Source organism: Petromyzon marinus, chromosome 80, assembly GCF_048934315.1.
Source record: "Petromyzon marinus isolate PM22_M1 ecotype Great Lakes invasive population chromosome 80, UKy_Petmar_22M1.pri1.0, whole genome shotgun sequence".
Classification (NCBI taxonomy): Eukaryota; Metazoa; Chordata; class Hyperoartia; order Petromyzontiformes; family Petromyzontidae; genus Petromyzon; species Petromyzon marinus.
Window position 1 is genome coordinate 8,934,755 of NC_133746.1, and position 26,230 is coordinate 8,960,984.

Consider the following 26,230-nt stretch of genomic DNA (forward strand, 5'->3'; position numbering starts at 1 on the left):
GTGTCTCTCTCATCATCATCATCACAGTGGCTAGGAGATGTTGACTACCTCGCCTGGTCTACAGGAGGTCTGTGTCTCTGTCTCAACATCATCACGGTGGCTATGAGATGTTGACTACCTCGTCTGGTCTACAGGAGGTCTGTGTCTCTCTCATCATCATCACAGTGGCTATGAGATGTTGACTACCTCGCCTGGTCTACAGGAGGTCTGTGTCTCTCTCATCATCATCACGGTGGCTATGAGATGTTGACTACCTCGCCTGGTCTACAGGAGGTCTGTGTCTCTCTCTCATCATCAAAGTGGCTATGAGATGTTGACTACCTCGCCTGGTCTACAGGAGGTCTGCGTCTCTCTCATCATCATCCCAGTGGCTATGAGATGTTAACTACCTCGCCTGGCCTACAGGAGGTCTGTCTCTCTCATCATCATCATCACGGTGGCTATGAGATGTCTCTCTCATCATCATCATCACGGTGGCTATGAGATGTCTCTCTCATCATCATCATCTTCACGGTGGCTTCGAGATGTTGACTACCTCGCCTGGTCTACAGGAGGGTCGTGGGTTCGATCCCGACCCCCGACCCCCGACCCCCGACCCCCCTCCCCGGTTAGCTCGCTGCACTGCCCTGAGAAGCGGCCCGAGTTCCGATTCCCGCTCACAGCGGCCACCGCCGCCATCGCTCGGTGTGGACGGCTTCTCTCAGTGGCGCTGCCAGCCGTTTGGCCCCGAGATTCTGCGGCCCTCCGTACGTAGAGCTCCTTTGCGGTGCACGGCGTGTGGGTGCGATGTGAAACTCCCCCACGCCCCTCACGTAGCCCACGGCGCTCGAGAATCGGAGGTGCGCTGGGGACGTGTGCGTTTAAAATCTGCTTTGGAGAGTCGCCTCTAATACAACTTGTGACCTCTCTCTGATACAACTTGTGCCCTCTCTCTGATACAACTTGTGCCCTCTCTCTGATACAACTTGTGACCTCTCTCTGATACAACTTGTGCCCTCTCTCTGATACAACTTGTGCCCTCTCTCTGATACAACTTGTGCCCTCTCTGATACAACTTGTGACCTCTCTCTGATACAACTTGTGACCTCTCTCTGATACAACTTGTGACCTCTCTCTGATACAACTTGTGACCTCTCTCTGATACAACTTGTGACCTCTCTCTGATACAACTTGTGCCCTCTCTCTGATACAACTTGTGCCCTCTCTCTGATACAACTTGTGCCCTCTCTGATACAACTTGTGCCCTCTCTCTGATACAAATTGTGCCCTCTCTGATACAACTTGTGACCTCTCTGATACAACTTGTGCCCTCTCTCTGATACAACTTGTGCCCTCTCTCTGATACAACTTGTGCCCTCTCTCTGATACAACTTGTGCCCTCTCTCTGATACAACTTGTGCCCTCTCTCTGATACAACTTGTGCCCTCTCTCTGATACAACTTGTGCCCTCTCTCTGATACAACTTGTGCCCTCTCTCTGATACAACTTGTGCCCTCTCTGATACAACTTGTGCCCTCTCTCTGATACAACTTGTGACCTCTCTCTGATACAACTTGTGACCTCTCTCTGATACAACTTGTGCCCTCTCTCTGATACAACTTGTGCCCTCTCTCTGATACAACTTGTGCCCTCTCTCTGATACAACTTGTGCCCTCTCTCTGATACAACTTGTGCCCTCTCTGATACAACTTATGCCCTCTCTCTGATACAACTTGTGCCCTCTCTGATACAACTTGTGACCTCTCTGATACAACTTGTGCCCTCTCTGATACAACTTGTGCCCTCTCTCTGATACAACTTGTGCCCTCTCTCTGATACAACTTGTGCCCTCTCTCTGATACAACTTGTGCCCTCTCTCTCATACAACTTGTGCCCTCTCTCTGATACAACTTGTGACCTCTCTCTGATACAACTTGTGCCCTCTCTGATACAACTTGTGCCCTCTCTGATACAACTTGTGCCCTCTCTCTGATACAACTTGTGCCCTCTCTCTGATACAACTTGTGACCTCTCTCTGATACAACTTGTGCCCTCTCTCTGATACAACTTGTGCCCTCTCTGATACAACTTGTGCCCTCTCTCTGATACAACTTGTGCCCTCTCTCTGATACAACTTGTGCCCTCTCTGATACAACTTGTGACCTCTCTGATACAACTTGTGCCCTCTCTCTGATACAACTTGTGCCCTCTCTGATACAACTTGTGCCCTCTCTGATACAACTTGTGCCCTCTCTGATACAACTTGTGCCCTCTCTGATACAACTTGTGACCTCTCTGATACAACTTGTGCCCTCTCTGATACAACTTGTGACCTCTCTGATACAACTTGTGCCCTCTCTGATACAACTTGTGACCTCTCTGATACAACTTGTGCCCTCTCTGATACAACTTGTGCCCTCTCTGATACAACTTGTGACCTCTCTGATACAACTTGTGCCCTCTCTCTGATACAACTTGTGCCCTCTCTCTGATACAACTTGTGCCCTCTCTCTGATACAACTTGTGCCCTCTCTGATACAACTTGTGACCTCTCTCTGATACAACTTGTGCCCTCTCTCTGATACAACTTGTGCCCTCTCTCTGATACAACTTGTGCCCTCTCTGATACAACTTGTGACCTCTCTGATACAACTTGTGCCCTCTCTGATACAACTTGTGACCTCACTCTGATACAACTTGTGCCCTCTCTGATACAACTTGTGACCTCTCTGATACAACTTGTGCCCTCTCTGATACAACGTGTGACCTCTCTTATACAACTTGTGCCCTCTCTGATACAACTTGTGCCCTCTCTGATACAACTTGTGCCCTCTCTGATACAACTTGTGACATCTCTGATACAAATTGTGCCCTCTCTGATACAACTTGTGCCCTCTCTGATACAACGTGTGCCATCTCTGATGCAACTTGTGCCCTCTCTGATACAACTTGTGCCCTCTCTGATACAACTTGTGCCCTCTCTGATACAACTTGTGACCTCTCTGATACAACTTGTGCCCTCTCTGATACAACTTGTGACCTCTCTGATACAACTTGTGCCCTCTCTGATACAACTTGTGACCTCTCTGATACAACTTGTGCCCTCTCTGATACAACTTGTGCCCTCTCTGATACAACTTGTGACCTCTCTGATACAACTTGTGCCCTCTCTCTGATACAACTTGTGCCCTCTCTCTGATACAACTTGTGCCCTCTCTGATACAACTTGTGACCTCTCTCTGATACAACTTGTGCCCTCTCTCTGATACAACTTGTGCCCTCTCTCTGATACAACTTGTGCCCTCTCTGATACAACTTGTGACCTCTCTGATACAACTTGTGCCCTCTCTGATACAACTTGTGACCTCACTCTGATACAACTTGTGCCCTCTCTGATACAACTTGTGACCTCTCTGATACAACTTGTGCCCTCTCTGATACAACGTGTGACCTCTCTTATACAACTTGTGCCCTCTCTGATACAACTTGTGCCCTCTCTGATACAACTTGTGCCCTCTCTGATACAACTTGTGACCTCTCTGATACAACTTGTGCCCTCTCTGATACAACTTGTGCCCTCTCTGATACAACGTGTGCCCTCTCTGATACAACTTGTGACCTCTCTGATACAACTTGTTCCCTCTCTGATACAACTTGTGCCCTCTCTGATACAACTTGTGCCCTCTCTGATACAACTTGTGCCCTCTCTCTGATACAACTTGTGCCCTCTCTGATACAACTTGTGCCCTCTCTGATACAACTTGTGCCCTCTCTGATACAACTTGTGCCCTCTCTCTGATACAACTTGTGCCCTCTCTGATACAACTTGTGCCCTCTCTGATACAACTTGTAACCTCTCTCTAATACAACTTGTGACCTCTCTGATACAACTTGTGCCCTCTCTGATACAACTTGTGCCCTCTCTGATACAACTTGTGCCCTCTCTCTGATACAACTTGTGCCCTCTCTGATACAACTTGTGACCTCTCTAATACAACTTGTGCCCTCTCTGATACAACTTGTGCCCTCTCTCTGATACAACTTGTGCCCTCTCTGATACAACTTGTGACCTCTCTGATACAACTTGTGACCTCTCTCTGATACAACTTGTGACCTCTCTCTGATACAACTTGTGCCCTCTCTGATACAACTTGTGCCCTCTCTGATACAACTTGTGCCCTCTCTGATACAATTTGTGCCCTCTCTGATACAACTTGTGCCCTCTCTGATACAACTTGTGCCCTCTCTGATACAACTTGTGCCCTCTCTGATACAACTTGTGCCCTCTCTGATACAACTTGTGCCCTCTCTCTGATACAACTTGTGCCCTCTCTGATACAACTTGTGCCCTCTCTGATACAACTTGTGCCCTCTCTAATACAACTTGTGCCCTCTCTGATACAACTTGTGCCCTCTCTGATACTACTTGTGCCCTCTCTGATACAACTTGTGCCCTCTCTGATACAACTTGTGCCCTCTCTGATACGACTTGTGCCCTCTCTGATACAACTTGTGCCCTCTCTGATACAACTTGTGACCTCTCTCTGATACAACTTGTGACCTCTCTGATACAACTTGTGCCCTCTCTGATACAACTTGTGACCTCTCTCTGATACAACTTGTGCCCTCTCTGATACAACTTGTGCCCTCTCTGATACAACTTGTGCCCTCTCTGATACAACTTGTGCCCTCTGATACAACTTGTGCCCTCTCTGATACAACTTGTGTCCTCTCTCTGATACAACTTGTGACCTCTCTGATACAAGTTGTGCCCTCTCCGATACAACTTGTGTCCTCTCTCTGATACAACTTGTGCCCTCTCTGATACAACTTGTGCCCTCTCTGATACAACTTGTGCCCTCTCTGATACAACTTGTGCCCTCTCTGATACAACTTGTGCCCTCTCTCTGATACAACTTGTGCCCTCTCTCTGATACAACTTGTGCCCTCTCTGATACAACTTGTGCCCTCTCTGATACAACTTGTGCCCTCTCTGATACAACTTGTGACCTCTCTGATACAACTTGTGCCCTCTCTGATACAACTTGTGCCCTCTCTGATACAACTTGTGCCCTCTCTGATACAACTTGTGCCCTCTCTGATACAACTTGTGACCTCTCTGATACAACTTGTGCCCTCTCTGATACAACTTGTGCCCTCTCTGATACAACTTGTGCCCTCTCTGATACAACTTGTGCCCTCTCTGATACAACTTGTGACCTCTCTGATACAACTTGTGCCCTCTCTGATACAACGTGTGCCCTCTCTGATACAACTTGTGACCTCTCTGATACAACTTGTGCCCTCTCTGATACAACTTGTGCCCTCTCCGATACAACTTGTGCCCTCTGTGATACAACTTGTTCCCTCTCTGATACAACTTGTGCCCTCTCTGATACAACTTGTGCCCTCTCTGATACAACTTGTGACCTCTCTGATACAACTTGTGACCTCTCTGATACAACTTGTGCCCTCTCTGATACAACTTGTGCCCTCTCTGATACAACTTGTGCCCTCTCTGATACAACTTGTGACCTCTCTGATACAACTTGTGCCCTCTCTGATACAACTTGTGCCCTCTCTGATACAACTTGTGACCTCTCCGATACAACTTGTGCCCTCTCTGATACAACTTGTGCCCTCTCTCTGATACAACTTGTGCCCTCTCTAATACAACTTGTGCCCTCTCTAATACAACTTGTGCCCTCTCTCTGATACAACTTGTGCCCTCTCTGATACAACTTGTGCCCTCTCTGATACAACTTGTGCCCTCTCTCTGATACAACTTGTGCCCTCTCTAATACAACTTGTGACCTCTCTGATACAACTTGTGCCCTCTCTGATACAACTTGTGCCCTCTCTGATACAACTTGTGACGTCTCTGATACAACTTGTGCCCTCTCTGATACAACTTGTGCCCTCTCTGATACAACTTGTGACCTCTCTGATACAACTTGTGCCCTCTCTGATACAACTTGTGCCCTCTCTGATACAACTTGTGACCTCTCTGATACAACTTGTGCCCTCTCTCTGATACAACTTGTGCCCTCTCTGATACAACTTGTGCCCTCTCTCTGATACAACTTGTGCCCTCTCTGATACAACTTGTGCCCTCTCTGATACAACTTGTGACCTCTCTGATACAACTTGTGCCCTCTCTGATACAACTTGTGACCTCTCTCTGATACAACTTGTGACCTCTCTCTGATACAACTTGTGCCCTCTCTGATACAACTTGTGCCCTCTCTGATACAACTTGTGCCGTCTCTGATACAACTTGTGCCCTCTCTGATACAACTTGTGCCCTCTCTGATACAACTTGTGCCCTCTCTGATACAACTTGTGCCCTCTCTGATACAACTTGTGCCCTCTCTAATACAACTTGTGACCTCTCTGATACAACTTGTGCCCTCTCTGATACAACTTGTGACCTCTCTGATACAACTTGTGCCCTCTCTAATACAACTTGTGCCCTCTCTGATACAACTTGTGCCCTCTCTGATACAACTTGTGCCCTCTCTGATACAACTTGTGCCCTCTCTGATACAACTTGTGCCCTCTCTAATACAACTTGTGCCCTCTCTAATACAACTTGTGCCCTATCTGATATAACTTGTGCCCTCTCTGATACAACTTGTGACCTCTCTGATACAACTTGTGACCTCTCTGATACAACTTGTGCCCTCTCTGATACAACTTGTGCCCTCTCTGATACAACTTGTGCCCTCTCTGATACAACTTGTGACCTCTCTGATACAACTTGTGACCTCTCTGATACAACTTGTGCCCTCTCTGATACAACTTGTGACCTCTCTGATACAACTTGTGCCCTCTCTGATACAACTTGTGCCCTCTCTGATACAACTTGTGCCCTCTCTGATACAACTTGTGACCTCTCTGATACAACTTGTGCCCTCTCTGATACAACTTGTGCCCTCTCTAATACAACTTGTGCCCTTTCTGATACAACTTGTGCCCTCTCTGATACAACTTGTGCCCTCTCTGATACAACTTGTGCCCTCTCTCTGATACAACTTGTGACCTCTCTGATACAACTTGTGCCCTCTCTGATACAACTTGTGCCCTCTCTGATACAACTTGTGCCCTCTCTGATACAACTTGTGCCCTCTCTGATACAACTTGTGCCCTTCTCCGATACAACTTGTGACCTCTCTGATACAACTTGTGCCCTCTCTGATACAACTTGTGCCCTCTCTGATACAACTTGTGCCCTCTCTCTGATACAACTTGTGCCCTCTCTAATACAACTTGTGCCCTCTCTGATACAACTTGTGCCCTCTCTCTGATACAACTTGTGCCCTCTCTGATACAACTTGTGCCCTCTCTGATACAACTTGTGCCCTCTCTGATACAACTTGTGCCCTCTCTCTGATACAACTTGTGCCCTCTCTCTGATACAACTTGTGCCCTCTCTGATACAACTTGTGCCCTCTATGATACAACTTGTGCCCTCTCTGATACAACTTGTGCCCTCTCTAATACAACTTGTGCCCTCTCTAATACAACTTGTGACCTCTCTGATACAACTTGTGCCCTCTCTCTGATACAACTTGTGCCTTCTCTGATACAACTTGTGCCCTCTCTGATACAACTTGTGACCTCTCTGATACAACTTGTGCCCTCTCTGATACAACTTGTGCCTTCTCTGATACAACTTGTGCCCTCTCTGATACAACTTGTGCCCTCTCTGATACAACTTGTGACCTCTCTGATACAACTTGTGACCTCTCTGATACAACTTGTGCCCTCTCTGATACAACTTGTGCCCTCTCTGATACAACTTGTGCCCTCTCTCTGATACAACTTGTGCCCTCTCTGATACAACTTGTGCCCTCTCTGATACAACTTGTGCCCTCTCTCTGATACAACTTGTGCCCTCTCTGATACAACTTGTGACCTCTCTCTGATACAACTTGTGCCCTCTCTGATACAACTTGCGCCCTCTGATACAACTTGTGCCCTCTCTGATACAACTTGTGCCCTCTCTGATACAACTTGTGCCCTCTCTCTGATACAACTTGTGCCCTCTCTAATACAACTTGTGCCCTCTCTGATACAACTTGTGCCCTCTCTGATACAACTTGTGCCCTCTCTGATACAACTTGTGCCCTCTCTGATACAACTTGTGCCCTCTCTGATACAACTTGTGCCCTCTCTGATACAACTTGTGCCCTCTCTGATACAACTTGTGACCTCTCTCTGATACAACTTGTGCCCTCTCTCTGATACAACTTGTGCCCTCTCTCTGATACAACTTGTGCCCTCTCTGATACAACTTGTGCCCTCTCTGATACTACGTGTGCCCTCTCTGATACAACTTGTGCCCTCTCTGATACAACTTGTGCCCTCTCTGATACAACTTGTGACTTCTCTGATACAACTTGTGCCCTCTCTGATACAACTTGTGCCTTCTCTGATACTACTTGTGCCCTCTCTGATACGACTTGTGCCCTCTCTGATACAACTTGTGCCCTCTCTGATACAACTTGTGACCTCTCTGATACAACTTGTGCCCTCTCTGATACAACTTGTGCCCTCTCTGATACAACTTGTGCCCTCTCTGCGCGCGATTAGTTTGAGGCGCGTCAACGCCCCGCACCTCCGTGCGAAAGAAATTTCGGCAACGCACACACACATATATATACTAACAGCACTTGCCCCTGCAGCCCTGCTAGAGGCTACACGGGGGATCTTTGTCTGTGTATAGGTGCTGCTGCTACTCGCTACTAACAGCACTTGCCCCTACAGCCCTGTTAGAGGCTACACGGGGGATCTTTGTCTGTGTGTAGGTGCTGCTGCTACTCGCTACTAACAGCACTTGCCCCTACAGTCCTGCTAGAGGCTACACGGGGGATCTTTGTCTGTAGGTGCTGCTGCTACTCGCTACTAACAGCACTTGCCCCTGCAGCCATGTTAGAGGCTACACGGGGGATCTTTGTCTGTGTGTAGGTGCTGCTGCTACTCGCTACTACAGCACTTGCCCCTACAGCCCTGCTAGAGGCTACACGGGGGATCTTTGTCTTTGTACACAAACTGTTGGGGCAAGTGCTGTTCCCATACGGGGGTTGGCTGCACCATGCTTTCCCGGCCGCCTTTGTCTCTCCCAGTGCTGTTGTTTTCGCACGGCGCGAGCTACTAAATGAAGGCGGTCTTTGTGTGGAGGGTTCGGTTAGTGGGCGAGTGGGTGGGCGGGTGTGCAGAGGATGTGCGTGTGTGAGTGTGCGTGAATGTGTGTGAGAGTGTGTGAATGTGTGAGTATGTGTGAGTGTGTGTGAGTGTGTGTGAGTGTGTGAGTATGTGCGTGTGAGTGTGAGTGAATGTGTGAGTGTGTGAGTGTGTGCGTGTGTGAATGTGTGAGTGTGAATGTGTGTGAGTGTGAATGTGTGAGTGTGAATGTGTGCGTGTGTGAATGTGTGAGTGTGTGAGTGTGTGAATGTGTGAGTGTGTGAGTGTGTGAATGTGTGAGTGTGTGAGTGTGTGAATGTGTGAGTGTGTGAGTGTGGGAGTGTGTGAGTGTGTGAGTGTGTGAATGTGTGAGTGTGTGAGTGTGTGCATGTGTGAGTGTGTGAGTGTGTGAATGTGTGAGTGTGTGAGTGTGTGCATGTGTGTGAGTGTGTGAGTGTGAGTGTGTGCGTGTGAATGTGAATGTGTGAGTGTGTGAATGTGTGAGTGTGTGCATGTGTGTGAGTGTGTGAGTGTGTGCGTGTGAGTGTGTGAATGTGTGAGTGTGTGCGTGTGAATGTGAGTGTGTGCGTGTGAATGTGTGCGTGTGAATGTGTGCGTGTGTGCGTGTGGATGTGTGAGTGTGTGCGTGTGTGTGTGAGTGTGTGCGTGTGAGTGTGTGAGTGCGTGCGTGTGTGAGTGTGTGAATGTGAGTGTGTGAGTGTGTGCGTGTGAGTGTGTGAGTGTGTGAATGTGTGAGTGTGTGCGTGTGTGAGTGTGTGAATGTGTGAGTGTGTGAGTGTGTGCGTGTGTGAGTGTGTGAATGTGAGTGTGTGAGTGTGTGCGTGTGTGAATGTGTGAGTGTGAATGTGTGTGAGTGTGAATGTGTGAGTGTGAATGTGTGCGTGTGTGAATGTGTGAGTGTGTGAGTGTGTGAATGTGTGAGTGTGGATGTGTGAGTGTGTGCGTGTGTGTGTGAGTGTGTGCGTGTGAGTGTGTGAGTGCGTGCGTGTGTGAGTGTGTGAATGTGAGTGTGTGAGTGTGTGAGTGTGTGAATGTGTGAGTGTGTGAGTGTGTGCGTGTGAGTGTGTGAGTGTGTGAATGTGTGAGTGTGTGAGTGTGTGCGTGTGTGAATGTGTGAGTGTGTGAGTGTGTGCGTGTGTGAGTGTGTGAATGTGAGTGTGTGAGTGTGTGAGTGTGTGAGTGTGTGAATGTGTGAGTGTGTGAGTGTGTGCGTGTGAGTGTGTGAGTGTGTGAGTGTGTGAATGTGTGAGTGTGTGAGTGTGTGAATGTGTGAGTGTGTGAGTGTGTGCGTGTGTGAGTGTGTGAGTGTGTGAATGTGAGTGTGTGAGTGTGTGAGTGTGTGCGTGTGAGTGTGTGAATGTGTGAGTGTGTGTGCGTGTGAATGTGTGAGTGTGTGAGTGTGTGCGTGTGTGAATGTGTGAGTGTGTGAGTGTGTGCGTGTGAATGTGTGAGTGTGTGCGTGTGAATGTGTGAGTGTGTGCGTGTGGATGTGTGAGTGTTGAATGTGCGAGTGTGAGTGAGTGAGCGAGTGTGTGAGCGAGCGGGCAAGCGAGTGTGTGAGTGAGCGGGCGAGAGTGTGAATGAGTAAGTGTGTGAGTGAGCGGGCGAGAGTGTGAGTGAGTGAGCGAGTGTGTGAGTGAGCGAGTGAGTGAGCGAGTGTGTAAGTGAGCGAGTGAGAGTGTGAGTGAGCGAGTGTGTGAGTGAGCGAGTGTGTGAGTGAGCGAGTGTGTGAGTGAGCGAGTGAGAGTGTGAGTGAATGTGTGTGTGAGTGAGCGGGCGAGAGTGTGAGTGAGTGAGCGAGTGTGTGAGTGAGCGAGTGAGAGTGTGAGTGAGTGAGCGAGTGTGTGAGTGAGCGGGCAAGCGAGTGAGTGTGTGAGTTTGTGAGTGAGTGTGTGAGTTTGTGAGTGAGCGGGCGAGAGTGTGAGTGAGTGTGTGAGTGAGCGAGTGTGTGAGTGAGCGGGCGAGAGTGTGAGTTAGTGAGCGAGTGTGTGAGTGAGTGTGAGTGAGTGAGCAAGTGTGTGAGTGAGCGGGCAAGCGAGTGTGTGAGTGAGTGAGCAAGTGTGTGAGCGAGCGGGCGAGAGTGCGAGTGAGTGTGTGAGTGAGCGGGCAAGCGACTGAGTGTGTGAGTGAGTGAGTGTGTGAGTGAGCGGGCGAGCGAGCGTGAGTGGTCGAGTGAGTGAGCGAGTGAGTGAGCGAGGGTGCGAGTGAGTGAGTGAGTGTGCGAGTGTGTGAGTGAGCGGGCGAGCGAGCGTGAGTGGTCGAGTGAGTGGTCGAGTGAGTGAGCGAGAGTGCGAGTGAGTGTGTGAGTGAGCGTGTGAGCCAGTGAGCGGGCGAGCGAGGGTGTGAGTGAGCGAGTGTGTGGGTGAGTGAGCGAGTGTGTGGGTGAGCGGGCGAGTGTGCGAGTGAGCGGGCGAGTGTGTGAGTGAGCGAGCGAGTGTGTGAGTGAGTGAGCGAGTGATTGAGCGTCTGAGTGAGTGGGTGATCGGGCGAGTGAGTGGGTGAGCATGTGAATGAGCGGGCGAGTGAGCGGGCGAGCGTGTGAGTGAGCGGGCGAGTGAGTGGGTGAGCGTGTGAGTGAGCGGGCGAGTGAGCGAGCGAGTGAGCGTCTGAGTGAGTGGGTGATCGGGCGAGTGAGCGGGTGAGCGTGTTAGTGAGCGGGCGAGTGAGCGTCTGAGTGAGTGAGTGATCGGGCGAGTGAGTGGGTGAGCGTGTGAGTGAGCGTGTGAGTGAGCGGGCGAGTGAGTGAGCGAGCGTGTGAGTGATCGGGCGAGTGAGTGGGTGAGCGTGTGAGTGATCGGGCGAGTGAGTGGGTGAGCGTGTGAGTGATCGGGCGAGTGAGTGGGTGAGCGTGTGAGTGAGTGGGTGAGCGTGTGAGTGAGCGGGCGAGTGAGCGTCTGAGTGAGTGGGTGATCGGGCGAGTGAGCGGGTGAGCGTGTGAGTGAGCGGGCGAGTGAGCGAGCGAGTGAGTGAGCGTCTGAGTGAGTGGGTGATCGTGTGAGTCAGTGGGTGATCGGGCGAGTGAGTGAGCGGGCGAGTGAGTGAGCGAGCGTGTGAGTGATCGGGCGAGTGAGTGGGTGAGCGTGTGAGTGAGCGGGCGAGTGAGCGGGTGAGCGTGTGAGTGATCGGGCGAGTGAGTGGGTGAGCGTGTGAGTGAGCGGGCGAGTGAGCGGGTGAGCGTGTGAGTGAGCGGGCGAGTGAGTGGGTGCGCGAGTGGGTGATCGGGCGAGTGAGTGGGTGAGCGTGTGAGTGAGCGGGCGAGTGGGCGAGCGAGCCTCTATTAATCTTGATCAACCAACTCTACCCCGCACCAAACCGGATTAACAACATTCCTGGTCTGAAGTGGTTGGTGGTGGTGGTGGTGTCAAAAGGTGACAGCATTACAGGAGAAAGTGAGAGGAGGGGGATGGGTGAGAGAGTAATTGCCGGGGTGATATTGACAAGAGTCATAGCAGAGACCAGGAGTCACTGTGTCAGAGGTTGAGGTAGGACCGGATGATCCCAGTAGCAGAAGGAGCTACAAATGTGGTAGCTGCTGTTACTACAAATGTGGTAGCTGATACTACAAATGTGGTAGCTGCTGCTACTACAAATGTGGTAGCTGCCACTACAAATGTGGTAGCTGCTGCTACAAATGTGGTAGCTGCTGCTACTACAAATGTGGTAGCTGCCACTACAAATGTGGTAGCTGCTGCTACTACAAATGTGGTAGCTGCTACTACAAATGTGATAGCTGATACTACAAATGTGGTAGCTGATACTACAAATGTGGTAGCTGCTGATACTACAAATGTGGTAGCTGCTGCTACTACAAATGTGGTAGCTGCTGATACTACAAATGTGGTAGCTGCTGCTACTACAAATGTGGTAGCTGATACTACAAATGTGGTAGCTGATACTACAAATGTGGTAGCTGCCACTACAAATGTGGTAGCTGCTACTACAAAAGTGGTAGCTGATACTACAAATGTGGTAGCTGATACTACAAATGTGGTAGCTGCTGCTACTACAAATGTGGTAGCTGCTGCTACTACAAATGTGGTAGCTGATACTACAAATGTGGTAGCTGCTACTACATTTGTAGTAGCTGATACTACAAATGTGGTAGCTGCTGCTACTACAAATGTGGTAGCTGCTACTACAAATGTGGTAGCTGATACTACAAATGTGGTAGCTGCTGCTACTACAAATGTGGTAGCTGATACTACAAATGTGGTAACTGATACTACAAATGTGGTAGCTGATACTACAAATGTGGTATCTGCTGCTACTACAAATGTGGTAGCTGCTGCTACAAATGTAGTGAGAGAGATTACATTGAGAGTGAGATAGATTACATTGAGAGTGAGAGAGATTACATTGAGAGAGAGATTACGTTGTGAGAGAGATTACAATGAGAGTGAGAGAGATTACAATGTGAGAGATTACATTGAGAGAGATTACATTGAGAGTGAGAGAGATTACATTGAGAGTGAGAGAGATTACATTGAGAGTGAGAGAGATTACATTGAGAGTGAGAGATTACATTGAGAGTGAGAGATTACATTGAGAGTGAGAGAGATTACATTGAGAGTGAGAGAGATTACATTGAGAGTGAGAGATTACATTGTGAGAGAGATTACATTGTGAGAGAGATTACATTGAGAGTGAGAGAGATTACATTGAGAGTGAGAGAGATTACATTGAGAGTGAGAGATTACATTGAAAGTGAGAGAGATTACAATGAGAGAGATTACATTGAGAGTGATAGAGATTACATTGTGAGAGAGATTACAATGAGTGAGAGAGATTACAATGTGAGAGATTACATTGAGAGAGATTACATTGAGAGAGAGATTACATTGAGAGTGAGAGAGATTACATTGAGAGTGAGAGATTACATTGAGAGTGAGAGATTACGTTGTGAGAGAGATTACATTGAGAGTGAGAGAGATTACATTGAGAGTGAGAGAGATTACATTAAGAGTGTGAGAAATTACATTGTGAGAGAGATTACATTGTGAGAGAGATTACATTGAGAGTGAGAGAGATTACATTGAGAGTGAGAGAGATTACATTGAGAGTGAGAGATTACATTGAAAGTGAGAGAGATTACATTGAGAGTGAGAGAGATTACATTGAGAGTGAGAGAGATTACGTTGTGAGAAAGATTACATTGTGAGAGAGATTACATTGTGAGAGAGATTACATTGAGAGTGAGATAGATTACATTGAGAGTGAGAGAGATTACATTGAGAGTGAGAGATTACATTGAAAGTGAGAGAGATTACATTGAGAGTGAGAGAGATTACATTGAGAGTGATTACAATGAGAGAGATTACATTGTGAGAGAGATTACATTGAGAGTAAGAGAGATTACAATGAGAGAGATTACATTGAGAGTGAGAGAGATTACATTGTGAGAGAGATTACATTGAGAGTGAGAGAGATTACATTGTGAGAGAGATTACATTGAGAGTGAGAGAGATTACATTGAGAGTGAGAGAGATTACATTGAGAGTGAGAGAGATTACATTGTGAGAGAGATTACATTGAGAGTGAGAGAGATTACATTGAGAGTGAGAGAGATTACATTGAGAGTGAGAGAGATTACGCTGTGAGAGATTACATTGAGAGTGAGAGAGATTACATTGAGAGTGAGATTACATTGAGGGTGAGATTACATTGAGAGAGAATACATTGAGAGTGAGAGAGATTACATTGAGAGAGATTACATTGAGAGTGAGAGAGATTACGCTGTGAGAGATTACATTGAGAGTGAGAGAGATTACATTGAGAGTGAGAGAGATTACATTGAGAGTGAGAGAGATTACGCTGTGAGAGATTACATTGAGAGTGAGAGAGATTACATTGAGAGTGAGAGAGATTACAATGAGAGAGATTACATTGAGAGTGAGAGATTACATTGAGAGTGAGAGAGATTACATTGTGAGTGAGAGATTACAATGAGAGAGATTACATTGAGAGAGATTACATTGAGTGAGAGATTACATTGAGAGTGAGAGAGATTACATTGAGAGTGAGAGAGATTACATTGAGAGTGAGAGAGATTACATTGAGAGTGAGAGAGATTACATTGAGAGTGAGAGAGATTACAATGTGAGAGAGAGATTACATTGAGAGTGAGAGAGATTACGTTGTGAGAGAGATTACATTGAGAGTGAGAGAGATTACATTGAGAGAGAGATTACATTGAGAGTGAGAGAGATTACATTGAGAGTGAGAGAGATTACATTGAGAGTGAGATTACATTGAGAGTGAGAGAGATTACATTGAGAGTGAGAGAGATTACATTGAGAGTGAGATAGATTACAATGAGAGATTATATTGAGAGTGAGAGAGATTACATTGTGAGAGAGATTACATTGAGAGTGAGAGAGATTACATTGAGAGTGAGAGAGATTACATTGTGAGAGAGATTACATTGAGAGTGAGAGAGATTACATTGAGAGTGAGAGATTACTTTGAGAGTGAGAGAGATTACTTTGAGAGTGAGAGAGATTACGTTGTGAGAGATTACATTGAGAGTGAGGGGATTACATTGAGTGAGAGAGATTACATTGTGATTACATTGAGTGAGGGATCACATTGAGAGTGAGAGAGATTACATTGTGAGAGAGATTACATTGAGAGTGAGATAGATTACAATGAGAGATTACATTGTGAGAGAGATTACAATGAGAGATTACGTTGTGAGAGATTACAATGAGAGAGATTACAATGACAGAGATTACATTGTGAGAGAGATTACATTGTGAGAGAGATTACATTGTGAGAGAGATTACATTGTGAGAGAGATTACATTGTGAGAGAGATTACATTGTGAGAGAGATTACATTGAGAGTGAGAGATTACATTGAGAGTGAGAGAGATTACATTGAGAGTGAGAGAGATTACAATGAGAGATTATATTGAGAGTGAGAGAGATTACAATGAGAGATTACATTGAGAGTGAGAGAGATTACAATTAGAGAGATTACAATGAGAGAGATTACAATGAGAGAGATTACAATGAGAGATTACATTGAGAGATTACAATGAGATTACATTGAGAGTGAGAGAGATTACAATGAGAGAGATTACAATGAGAGTGAGAGATTACAATGAGAGAGATTACAATGAGAGAGATTACATTGAGAGTGAGAGAGATTACAATGAGAGAGATTACAATGAGAGTGAGAGATTACAATGAGAGAGATTACAATGAGAGAGATTACATTGTGAGAAAGATTACATTGTGAGAAAGATTACTATGAGAGAGATTACAATGAGATTACAAAGAGAGATTACATTGAGAGTGAGAGAGATTACAATTAGAGAGATTACAATGAGAGAGATTACAATGAGAGAGATTACAATGAGAGATTACATTGAGAGTGAGAGAGATTACAATGAGAGATTACATTGAGAGAGATTACATTGAGAGAGATTACAATGAGAAAGAGATTACAATGAGATTACATTGTGAGAGAGATTACATTGTGAGAGAAATTACATTGTGAGAGAGATTACAATGAGATTACAATGAGAAAGAGATTACAATGAGAGATTACAATGAGAGAGATTACAAGGATAGATTACAATGAGTGGGAGAGAGATTACGTTGTGAGAGAGATTACATTGTGAGGGAGATTACATTGTGAGAGAGATTACATTGTAAGAGCGATTACATTGTGAGATTACAATGAGAAAGAGATTACAATGAGAGATTACAATGAGAGAGATTACAATGAGAGATTACAATGAGAGATTACAATGAGAGAGATTACAATGAGATATTACAATGAGATATTACAATGAGAGATTACAATGAGAAAGAGATTACAATGAGAGATTACAATGAGAGATTACAATGGAGATTACAATGAGAGATTACAATGAGAGAGAATGCGAGTTGCCATTTCACCCACTGGGCTCTGTGCCAGGAAGGAGTCGCTGGGAGTTCCCTCCCACAATACACAGCAGCAGCATCATCAGCATCATCATCATCAGCAGCAGCATCATCATCATCAGCAGCATCATCATCATCACCATCAGCATCACCATCATCATCATCACCATCATCATCATCAGCAGCATCATCATCATCAGCAGCATCATCATCAGCATCATCATCACCATCAGCATCATCATCAGCATCATCATCAGCATCATCATCATCAGCATCATCATCATCACCATCATCATCACCATCAGCAGCATCATCATCATCATCACCACCATCACCACCATCATCATCACCATCATCACCATCATCACCACCATCATCATCATCACCACCAGCAACATCATCATCACCATCAGCAGCATCATCACCATCAGCAGCATCATCATCACCATCAGCAGCATCATCATCACCATCAGCAGCATCATCATCACCATCAGCAGCATCATCACCATCAGCAGCATCATCATCACCATCAGCAGCATCGTCATCACCATCAGCAGCATCATCATCACCATCAGCAGCATCATCATCACCATCAGCAGCATCATCACCATCAGCAGCATCATCATCACCATCAGCAGCATCATCATCACCATCAGCAGCAGCATCATCATCATCACATCAGCAACATCCTCATCATCATCACCACCATGAGCAGCATCATCATCATCACCATCAGCAGCATCATCATCACCATCAGCAGCATCATCATCACCATCAGCAGCATCATCATCACCATCAGCAGCATCATCATCATCACCATCAGCAGCATCATCATCATCACCATCAGCAGCATCATCACCATCAGCAGCATCGTCATCACCATCAGCAGCATCATCATCACCATCAGCAGCAGCATCATCACATCAGCAACATCCTCATCATCATCACCACCATGAGCAGCATCATCATCATCACCATCAGCATCATCATCATCACCTTCAGCAGCATCATCATCACCATCAGCAGCAGCATCATCACCACCATCAGCAGCAACATCCTCATCATCACCACCATCACCATCAACATCCTGATCACCACCATCACCATCAGCAACATCATCACCATCATCAGCAACATCATCATCACTACCATCAAGAGTGAGATAGATTACATTGAGAGTGAGAGAGATTACATGGCGAGTGAGAGAGATTACATTGAGAGTGAGAGAGATTACATTGAGTGAGAGAGATTACATTGAGAGTCAGAGATATTACAATGAGAGAGATTACATTGAGAGAGATTACATTGAGAGTGAGAGAGATTACAATGAGAGAGATTACATTGAGAGAGATTACAATGAGAGTGAGATAGATTACAATGAGAGATTACAATGAGAGAGATTACAATGAGAGTGAGAGAGATTACATTGAGTGAGAGAGATTACATTGAGAGTGAGAGATATTACAATGAGAGAGAGATTACATTGTGAGAGAGATTACATTGAGAGTGAGAGATTACATTGAGAGTGAGAGAGATTACATTGTGAGAGATTACAATGAGAGTGAGAGAGATTACAATGAGAGTGAGAGAGATTACACTGTGAGAGATTACAATGAGAGTGAGAGAGATTACATTGTGAGAGAGATTACATTGTGAGAGAGATTACAATGAGATTACAATGAGAAAGAGATTACAATGAGAGATTACAATGAGAAAGAGATTACAATGAGAGATTACAATGAGAGAGATTATATTGTGAGAGATTACATTGTGAGAGAGATTACACTGAGATTACAATGAGAAAGAGATTACAATGAGATATTATAATGAGAGAGATTACAATGAGATATTATAATGAGAGAGATTACAATGAGAGATTACAATGAGAGATTACAATGAGAGAGAGAATGCGAGTTGCCATTTCACCCACTGGGCTCTGTGCCAGGAAGGAGTCGCTGGGAGTTCCCTCCCACAATACACAGCAGCAGCATCATCATCACCATCATCAGCAGCAGCATCATCATCACCATCAGCAGCATCATCACCATCAGCATCATCATCAGCATCATCATCATCACCATCAGCAGCATCATCATCATCACCACCATCATCACCATCAGCAACATCATCATCACCATCAGCAGCATCATCACCATCAGCAGCATCATCATCACCATCAGCAGCATCATCATCACCATCAGCAGCATCATCATCACCATCAGCAGCATCATCACCATCAGCAGCATCATCATCACCATCAGCAGCATCGTCATCACCATCAGCAGCATCATCACCACCATCAGCAGCAACATCCTCATCATCACCACCATCACCATCAGCAGCAACATCCTGATCACCACCATCACCATCAGCAACATCATCACCATCATCAGCAACATCATCATCATCACTACCATCAACAGCATCCTCATCATCACCATCAGCAGCAACATCCTCATCATCACCACCACCATCAGCAGCAGCAGCAACATCCTCATCACCACCATCAGCAACAACATCATCACCATCATCAACAACATCATCATCACCATCATCAGCAACATCATCATCATCACCACCATCAACAGCAACATCCTCATCACCACCATCACCATCAGCAGCATCATCCTCATCACCACCATCACCATCCTCATCACCACCATCAGCATCATCAGCACCACCATCATCAGCACCACCATCATCAGCACCACCATCATCAGCACCACCATCATCAGCACCACCATCATCCTCATCACCACCATCACCCTCATCACCACCATCACCCTCATTGTGAACAAAAAAATCGTGTGTGTGTTGTGTGTGGGGTGTGTGTGGTGTGTATGGTGTATGTGTGTAGTGTGTATGGTGTATGTGTGTATGGTGTGTGGTGTGTGTGTAGTGTGTATGGTGTGTGTGTGTATGGTGTGTGTGTGGTGTGTGTGTGTGTGTGGTGTGTGTAGTGTGTATGGTGTGTGTGTGGTGTGTGTAGTGTGTGTGTGTGGTGTGTGTATGGTGTATTGTGTAGTGTGTGTGGTTTGTGTGTGTGGTGTGTGTGGCGTGTGTGTGGTGTGTGTGGTGTGTGTGGTGTGTGTGGTGTATGTGTGTGTATGGTGTGTGTGGTGTGTGTGGTGTGAGTGTGTGTGGTTTGTGTGTGGTGTGTGGTGTGTGTATGGTGTATGTGGTGTGCGTGTGTGTGTGTGGTGTGTGTGGTGTGTGGGGTGTGTATAGTGTGTGTGTGTGGTGTGTGTATGGTGTATGTGTGTAGTGTGTGTGGTGTGTGTATGGTGTGTATGGTGTGTATGGTGTGTGTGTTGTGTGTGTGGTGTGTATGGTGTGTGTGTGTAGTGTGTGTGTGTAGTGTGTGTATGGTGTGTGTGCGTGTATGGTGTGTGTATGGTGTGTGTGTGGTGTGTGTGTGTAGTGTGTGTATAGTGTGTGTATGGTGTGTGTATAGTGTGTGTGTAGTGTGTGTGTGGTGTGTGTGTAGTGTGTGTGTATGGCGTGTGTGTAGTGTGTGGTGTGGTGTGTGTATAGTGTGTGTGTAGTGTGTGTAGTGTGTGTGGTGTGTGTGTAGTGTGTGTGGTGTGTGTGTAGTGTGTGTGGTGTGTGTGTAGTGTGTGTGTATGGTGTGTGTGGTGTGTATAGTGTGTGTGTAGTGTGTGTGTTGTGTGTGTAGTGTGTGTGTAGTGTGTATGGTGTGTGTGTATGGTGTGTGTGTATGGAGTGTGTATGGTGTGTGTGTGTAGTGTGTGTATGGTGTGTGTGTATGGTGTATGTGTGTGTGTAGTGTGTGTATGGTGTGTAGTGTGTGTATGGTGTATGTGTGTGTGTAGTGTGTGTATGGTGTGTAGTGTGTGTGGTGTGTGTGTGGTGTGTGTGTTGTGTGTGTATGGTGTGTGTGGTGTGTGTGTAGTGTGTGTATGGCGTGTATGGTGTGTGTGTAGGGTGTGTATGGTGTGTGTGTATGGTGTATGTGTGTGTGTGGTGTGTATGGTGTGTGTAGTGTGTATGGTGTGTGTGTGTAGTGTGTGTGGTGTGTGTGTAGTGTGTGTATGGTATGTGTGCGTGTATGGTGTGTGTGGTGTGTTGTGTGGTGTATGTATAGTGTAGTGTGTGTGTGTAGTGTGTGTATAGTGTGTGTAGTGTGTGTATGGTGTATGTGTGTATGGCGTGTATGGTGTGTGTAGTGTGTGTATGGTGTGTGGTGTGGTGTGTGTATAGTGTGTATAGTGTGTGTGTAGTGTGTGTGTGTAGTGTGTGTATGGTGTATGTGTATAGTGTGTATAGTGTGTGTAGTGTGTGGTGTGAGTTACCCTTTAATTTGACAAGAAGCTCAGGCTGCCGTGACACGCGACAATCCGCGCGGCGAGACTCTGCGTCGTGTGCGTGTGACCGCTCGAATTATATAAAGTAATAACAACAACAGCAGCAGCAGAACATTATCATAATTTTTTTTTAAAAAAAATTCTCAATACATTAAAAAAAAATTCCCCTCACGAAATCAACCCCCACCCACCACTACGCGCGCGCGCGCCGCCCGCCCTTCCCGCCAACAAAAGAGAAGCGCGCGACACTCACCAACCTCGGGGGGGGGCCCCGGGGAGAGACAGCGACGCGTTGACGTCACGCGCCGGTCGCTTTGAGCGCGGTGCGCGGTGACGTCATTACGCAAGGTCGCTCCGCCCCACCCTCTGTTACGACGTTGGTCGCGTGCGGGTGGTGAGGGGGTGGGGGGTGCGGTCGCCTTGACCCGCGTGCGCGGTGACGTCATTACGCAAGGTCGCTCCGCCCCACCCCCCCTCTCCGTAATGACGTTGCCGCATGCGAGGGGGGGAGGCGGTCGCATTGACCGCGTGCGCGGTGACGTCATTACGCAAGGTTCCTCAGCATCACCCCCCTCCCCGTAATGACGTTGGTCGCATGCTGGTGGGGAGGCGGTCGCATTGACCGCGTGCGCGGTGACGTCATTACGCAAGGTCGCTCCGCCCCACCCCCCTCCCCGTAATGACGTCGCCGCATGCTGGTGGGGAGGCGGTCGCATTGACCGCGTGCGCGATGACGTCATTACGCAAGGTCGCTCCGCCCCACCCCCCCGTAATGACGTTGCCGCATGCGGGTTGGGAGGCGGTCGCATTGACCCGCGTGCGCAGTGACGTCATTACGCAAGGTCGCTCCGCCCCACCCCCCCTCCCCGTAATGACGTTGGTCGTATGCTGGTGGGGAGGCGGTCGCATTGACCGCGTGCGCGATGACGTCATTACGCAAGATCGCTCCGCCCCACCCCCCCCCGTAATGACGTCGCCGCATGCTGGTGGGGAGGCGGTCGCATTGACCGCGTGCGCGGTGACGTCATTACGCAAGGTCGCTCCGCCCCACCCCCCGTAATGACGTTGCCGCATGCTGGTGGGGAGGCGGTCGCATTGACTGCGTGCGCGATGACGTCATTACGCAAGGTCGCTCCGCCCCACTCCCCCTCCCCGTAATGACGTCGCCGCATGCTGGTGGGGAGGCGGTCGCATTGACCGCGTGCGCGGTGACGTCATTACGCAAGGTCGCTCCGCCCCACCCCCTCCCGTAATAACGTCGCCGCATGCAGGTGGGGAGGCGGTCGCATTGACCGCGTGCGCGATGACGTCATTACGCAAGGTCGCTCCGCCCCACCCTCTCTAACGACGTTGAACGCATGCGGGTGGGGGGAGGCGGTCGCATTGACCCGCGTGCGCGATGACGTCATTACGCAAGGTCGCTCCGCCCCACCCTCTGGAACGACGTTGAACGCATGCGGGGGGGGGGCGGTCGCCTTGACTCGCGTGCGCGGTGACGTCATTACGCAAGGTCGCGCCGCCCCACCCCCCTGTAATGACGTTGCCGCATGCGTATCCGGGGGGCGGTCGCATTGACCCGCGTGCGCGATGACGTCATTACGCAAGGTCGCTCCCTCTGTTTCAGTTTCAGTTCATTTTGGTATAGCCCCGTGAGCCATCCGGCTCTTGAATCGTGGTGCAACCACAACAAACAAAACCTAAAAAACACGAACAAGAAAAACATCTTAAAGTGACTACTACTAATGTGTGACTGTACAAACAGAAAATCCATGGGGAAAAAATAAAAACCAGGAAAAAATATTCCTTAAAAAAAGGCACCGTGTACACCCACCAACGCTGTGGCCAAAAAAATCCCAGTGGGATACAAGTCAAACAACAACTACAACAACCACAACTTTAATAACAACAACAACTTTAATAACAACAACCACAACTTTAACTTTAATAACAACAACCACAACCACAACTTTAATAACAACAACAACCACAACTTTAATAACAACAACAACCACAACTTTAATAATAACAACAACCACAACCACAACTTTAATAACAACAACAACCACAACTTTAATAACAACAACAACAACCACAACTTTAATAATAACAACAACCACAACCACAACTTTAATAACAACAACAACCACAACTTTAATAACAACAACAACCACAACCACAACTTTAATAACAACAACAACCACAACCACAACTTTAATAATAACAACAACAACAACCACAACTTTAATAACAACAACAACCACAACCACAACTTTAATAACAACAACAACAACAACCACAACTTTAATAACAACAACAACAACCACAAGACAACTTTAGATTAAGGCCATCAGTCTAACTCCGTACTACAACAAAACTTAAACCATGTCCAAACCAAAAAAACGTTTTCCAAATCACCAAAAAAATGAAGCCACAAATGCAACGTAACATCAATCACAGGGACTGGGACCGAATTTTTTTGTTACAATAAACTACGTAAACAACGTGTCACACCAAATCCCAGAGCCACAGCTGGCTGCATGAGTTACTCCACAAACAACAACAGAAGAAGAAGAAGCATCGGTCGGAGTATGAACATTTTTCAATGCACCTTTTAAGGCGTTGGACGATGTTGAACGCATAGCGGGGTGGCGATGTTAATTTTTCGCTCCATTTATATTGCTACAGCCCAGTGAGCCACTCGCCTCTTGAATCATCGGCGTGCAATCGCTAAACAAGCTAAAAAAAAACAACCCAAAAACACGAACAAGGAAATCATCTTCTTGGTTTTTTTTCGGTAAAGTCACGTTGAAGGGAAACAACAAAATAACAAAATATATATAAAACAATAAAAAAATTCTCACGACGTTTCGACCATAACTCAAACGGTCATCTTCAGGTGTGTTGGTTTGCATAAATTTATTTGTAAACGGCGCATTTATTTATTTATATATTTATATATATATAAAAAATCGTCTCCCCCCCTCCTCTTTTCAGAATATAGATGGACTAGTCCTAAATAAACTGCCAAATCGTTGCGCGTGGCGCTAACGTTTTTATAAATAAATAAATGCGCCGTTTAAAAATAAATTTATGCAAACCAACACACCTGAAGACGACCGTTTGAGTTATGGTCGAAACGTCGTGAGAATTTTTTTATTGTTTTATATATATTTTATTATTTTGTTGTTTCCCTTCAACGTGGTGACTTTACCGAAAAAACTAAGAAGATGAATTACTGCAGTCACGAAAGCTTTAAATCAAAAGGAAATCATCTTCAAGTGACTACTACTACTAATGTGTGTGTGTGACTTTGTGCAAACAGAAAATCCAGGTAAAAAAAAAATAATATCACCTGATATGATCTTCTTTGGTTCTTTCGGTAAAGTCACCACGTAGAATGAGAATAAAATAAAAAATTGATAAAATAAAATAACACAATAATATTCTCACGACGTTTCGGCCACAACACAAGCGGCCTTCATCAGGTGAAGGGACGAGACTGTCTGGTAGGACAGCGCTGGAGTGAAAGAGCCACGTTCAGATCACGACCTTTAAGCTGTGTGAGAGGAAACAAAGTGCCTTGACAAAGGAATTAGCAAATAATTTAGCATTGAAATGGCTGAGTGATTAGCTTGTGACTGGTCACAGAAATAGCTATGTTAAAGTTAAAGCATACACATCCGCAGAGGCACCCCTTGACAAAGGAATTAGCATAGAATTTAGCATTGAAATAGCGAAGTTAAAGCATACACATCCGCAGAGGCACCCCTTGACAAAGGAATTAGCATATAATTTAGCATTGAAATGGCTGAGTGATTAGCTTGTAACTGGTCACAGAAATAGCTACGTTAAAGTCAGAGCATACACATTCACCGAGGCACCTAGTACAAATCAAACAGGATAATTTAGCATTGAAATAGCTGAGTGGTTAGCTTGTGACTGGTCACAGAAATAGCTACGTTAAAGTCAGAGCATACACATTCACCGAGGCACTTAGTACAAATCAAACAGGAGAATTTAGCACCTGATATGAGTTAAGTGATGGCGTCACCCTGCTGCTGCTGCTGCTCTATATAAAACCGGGAGCAAGTGGAGAGGGCTTTACCATTCTGGCGAATTTCCCGATGATGCTGGATGTATTTACCAGCGAAACGTCACAGTGCTACTCAAACATTGTAAATGTTGTGGATTCACTCTTCAACAACACACCGGTGGGCTAAAGTAGTGAACTATTTGTGTCTTTTTGTCAACGTGACACTTTTTTGTTGTTGCTGATTGGCCGTGTCGGGTGGTGGAGGGTTACGACACATTCATAAATAAACGCGAGCTAGCCCAAAACACCTTTATTATGAAAATCTTTCAGAAAAAAAGGCACCGTGTACACCCACCACCGCTGTGCGCCAAAAATCCCAGTGGGATGCAAGTCAAACAACAACAATAACAACAACAACAACCACAACTTTAATAACAACAACAATAACAACAACCACAAGACAACTTTAGATTAAGGCCATCAGTCTAAACTCCGTACTACAACAAACTGCAACATGGCCAAACCAAAAAAAAAACGTTTTCGAAATCACCAAAATAAAGCCATAAACGGTGATCACAAGGACCGTGACCGAGATTGTAACAATAAACTACGTAAATAACGTGTAACACCAAAGCCTAGAGCCACAGCTGGCTGCATGAGTCACTCCACAAACAACAGGAGCATCAAGTCGGAGTATCACATTTTTCAACGCACCTTTAAGATCAGCACGCTAAATCAAAATACAGATAATACTTTGCAGCGGTAACCTTGAGCGAAATATTTTATTTTATTTTAGGC

The 26,230-nt window shown here is 46.4% G+C and overlaps 2 protein-coding genes across 2 annotated transcripts in view; both read right to left on the reverse strand.

Moving 5' to 3' along the window:
- Positions 1–21,582, reverse strand: part of LOC116937787 (carnitine O-palmitoyltransferase 1, liver isoform-like) — a 142,724-nt gene extending 121,142 nt beyond the window's left edge. The window contains exon 1 of the mRNA XM_076057228.1: positions 21,388–21,582. The gene's annotated coding sequence lies outside the window, so the exon portion shown is untranslated. The remainder of the gene's footprint in view (positions 1–21,387) is intronic.
- Positions 608–9,078, reverse strand: LOC142907673 (uncharacterized). Its single transcript, XM_076057290.1, has 6 exons — positions 9,061–9,078; positions 3,125–3,497; positions 1,741–2,576; positions 1,538–1,631; positions 1,289–1,493; positions 608–1,223 (listed from the first exon to the last, which is right to left on the reverse strand). Exons 1-6 carry the CDS (start codon positions 9,076–9,078, stop codon positions 887–889), a joined length of 1,863 nt encoding a protein of 620 aa, XP_075913405.1. The 3' UTR covers positions 608–886.
- Positions 21,583–26,230: the final 4,648 nt, after the last annotated feature.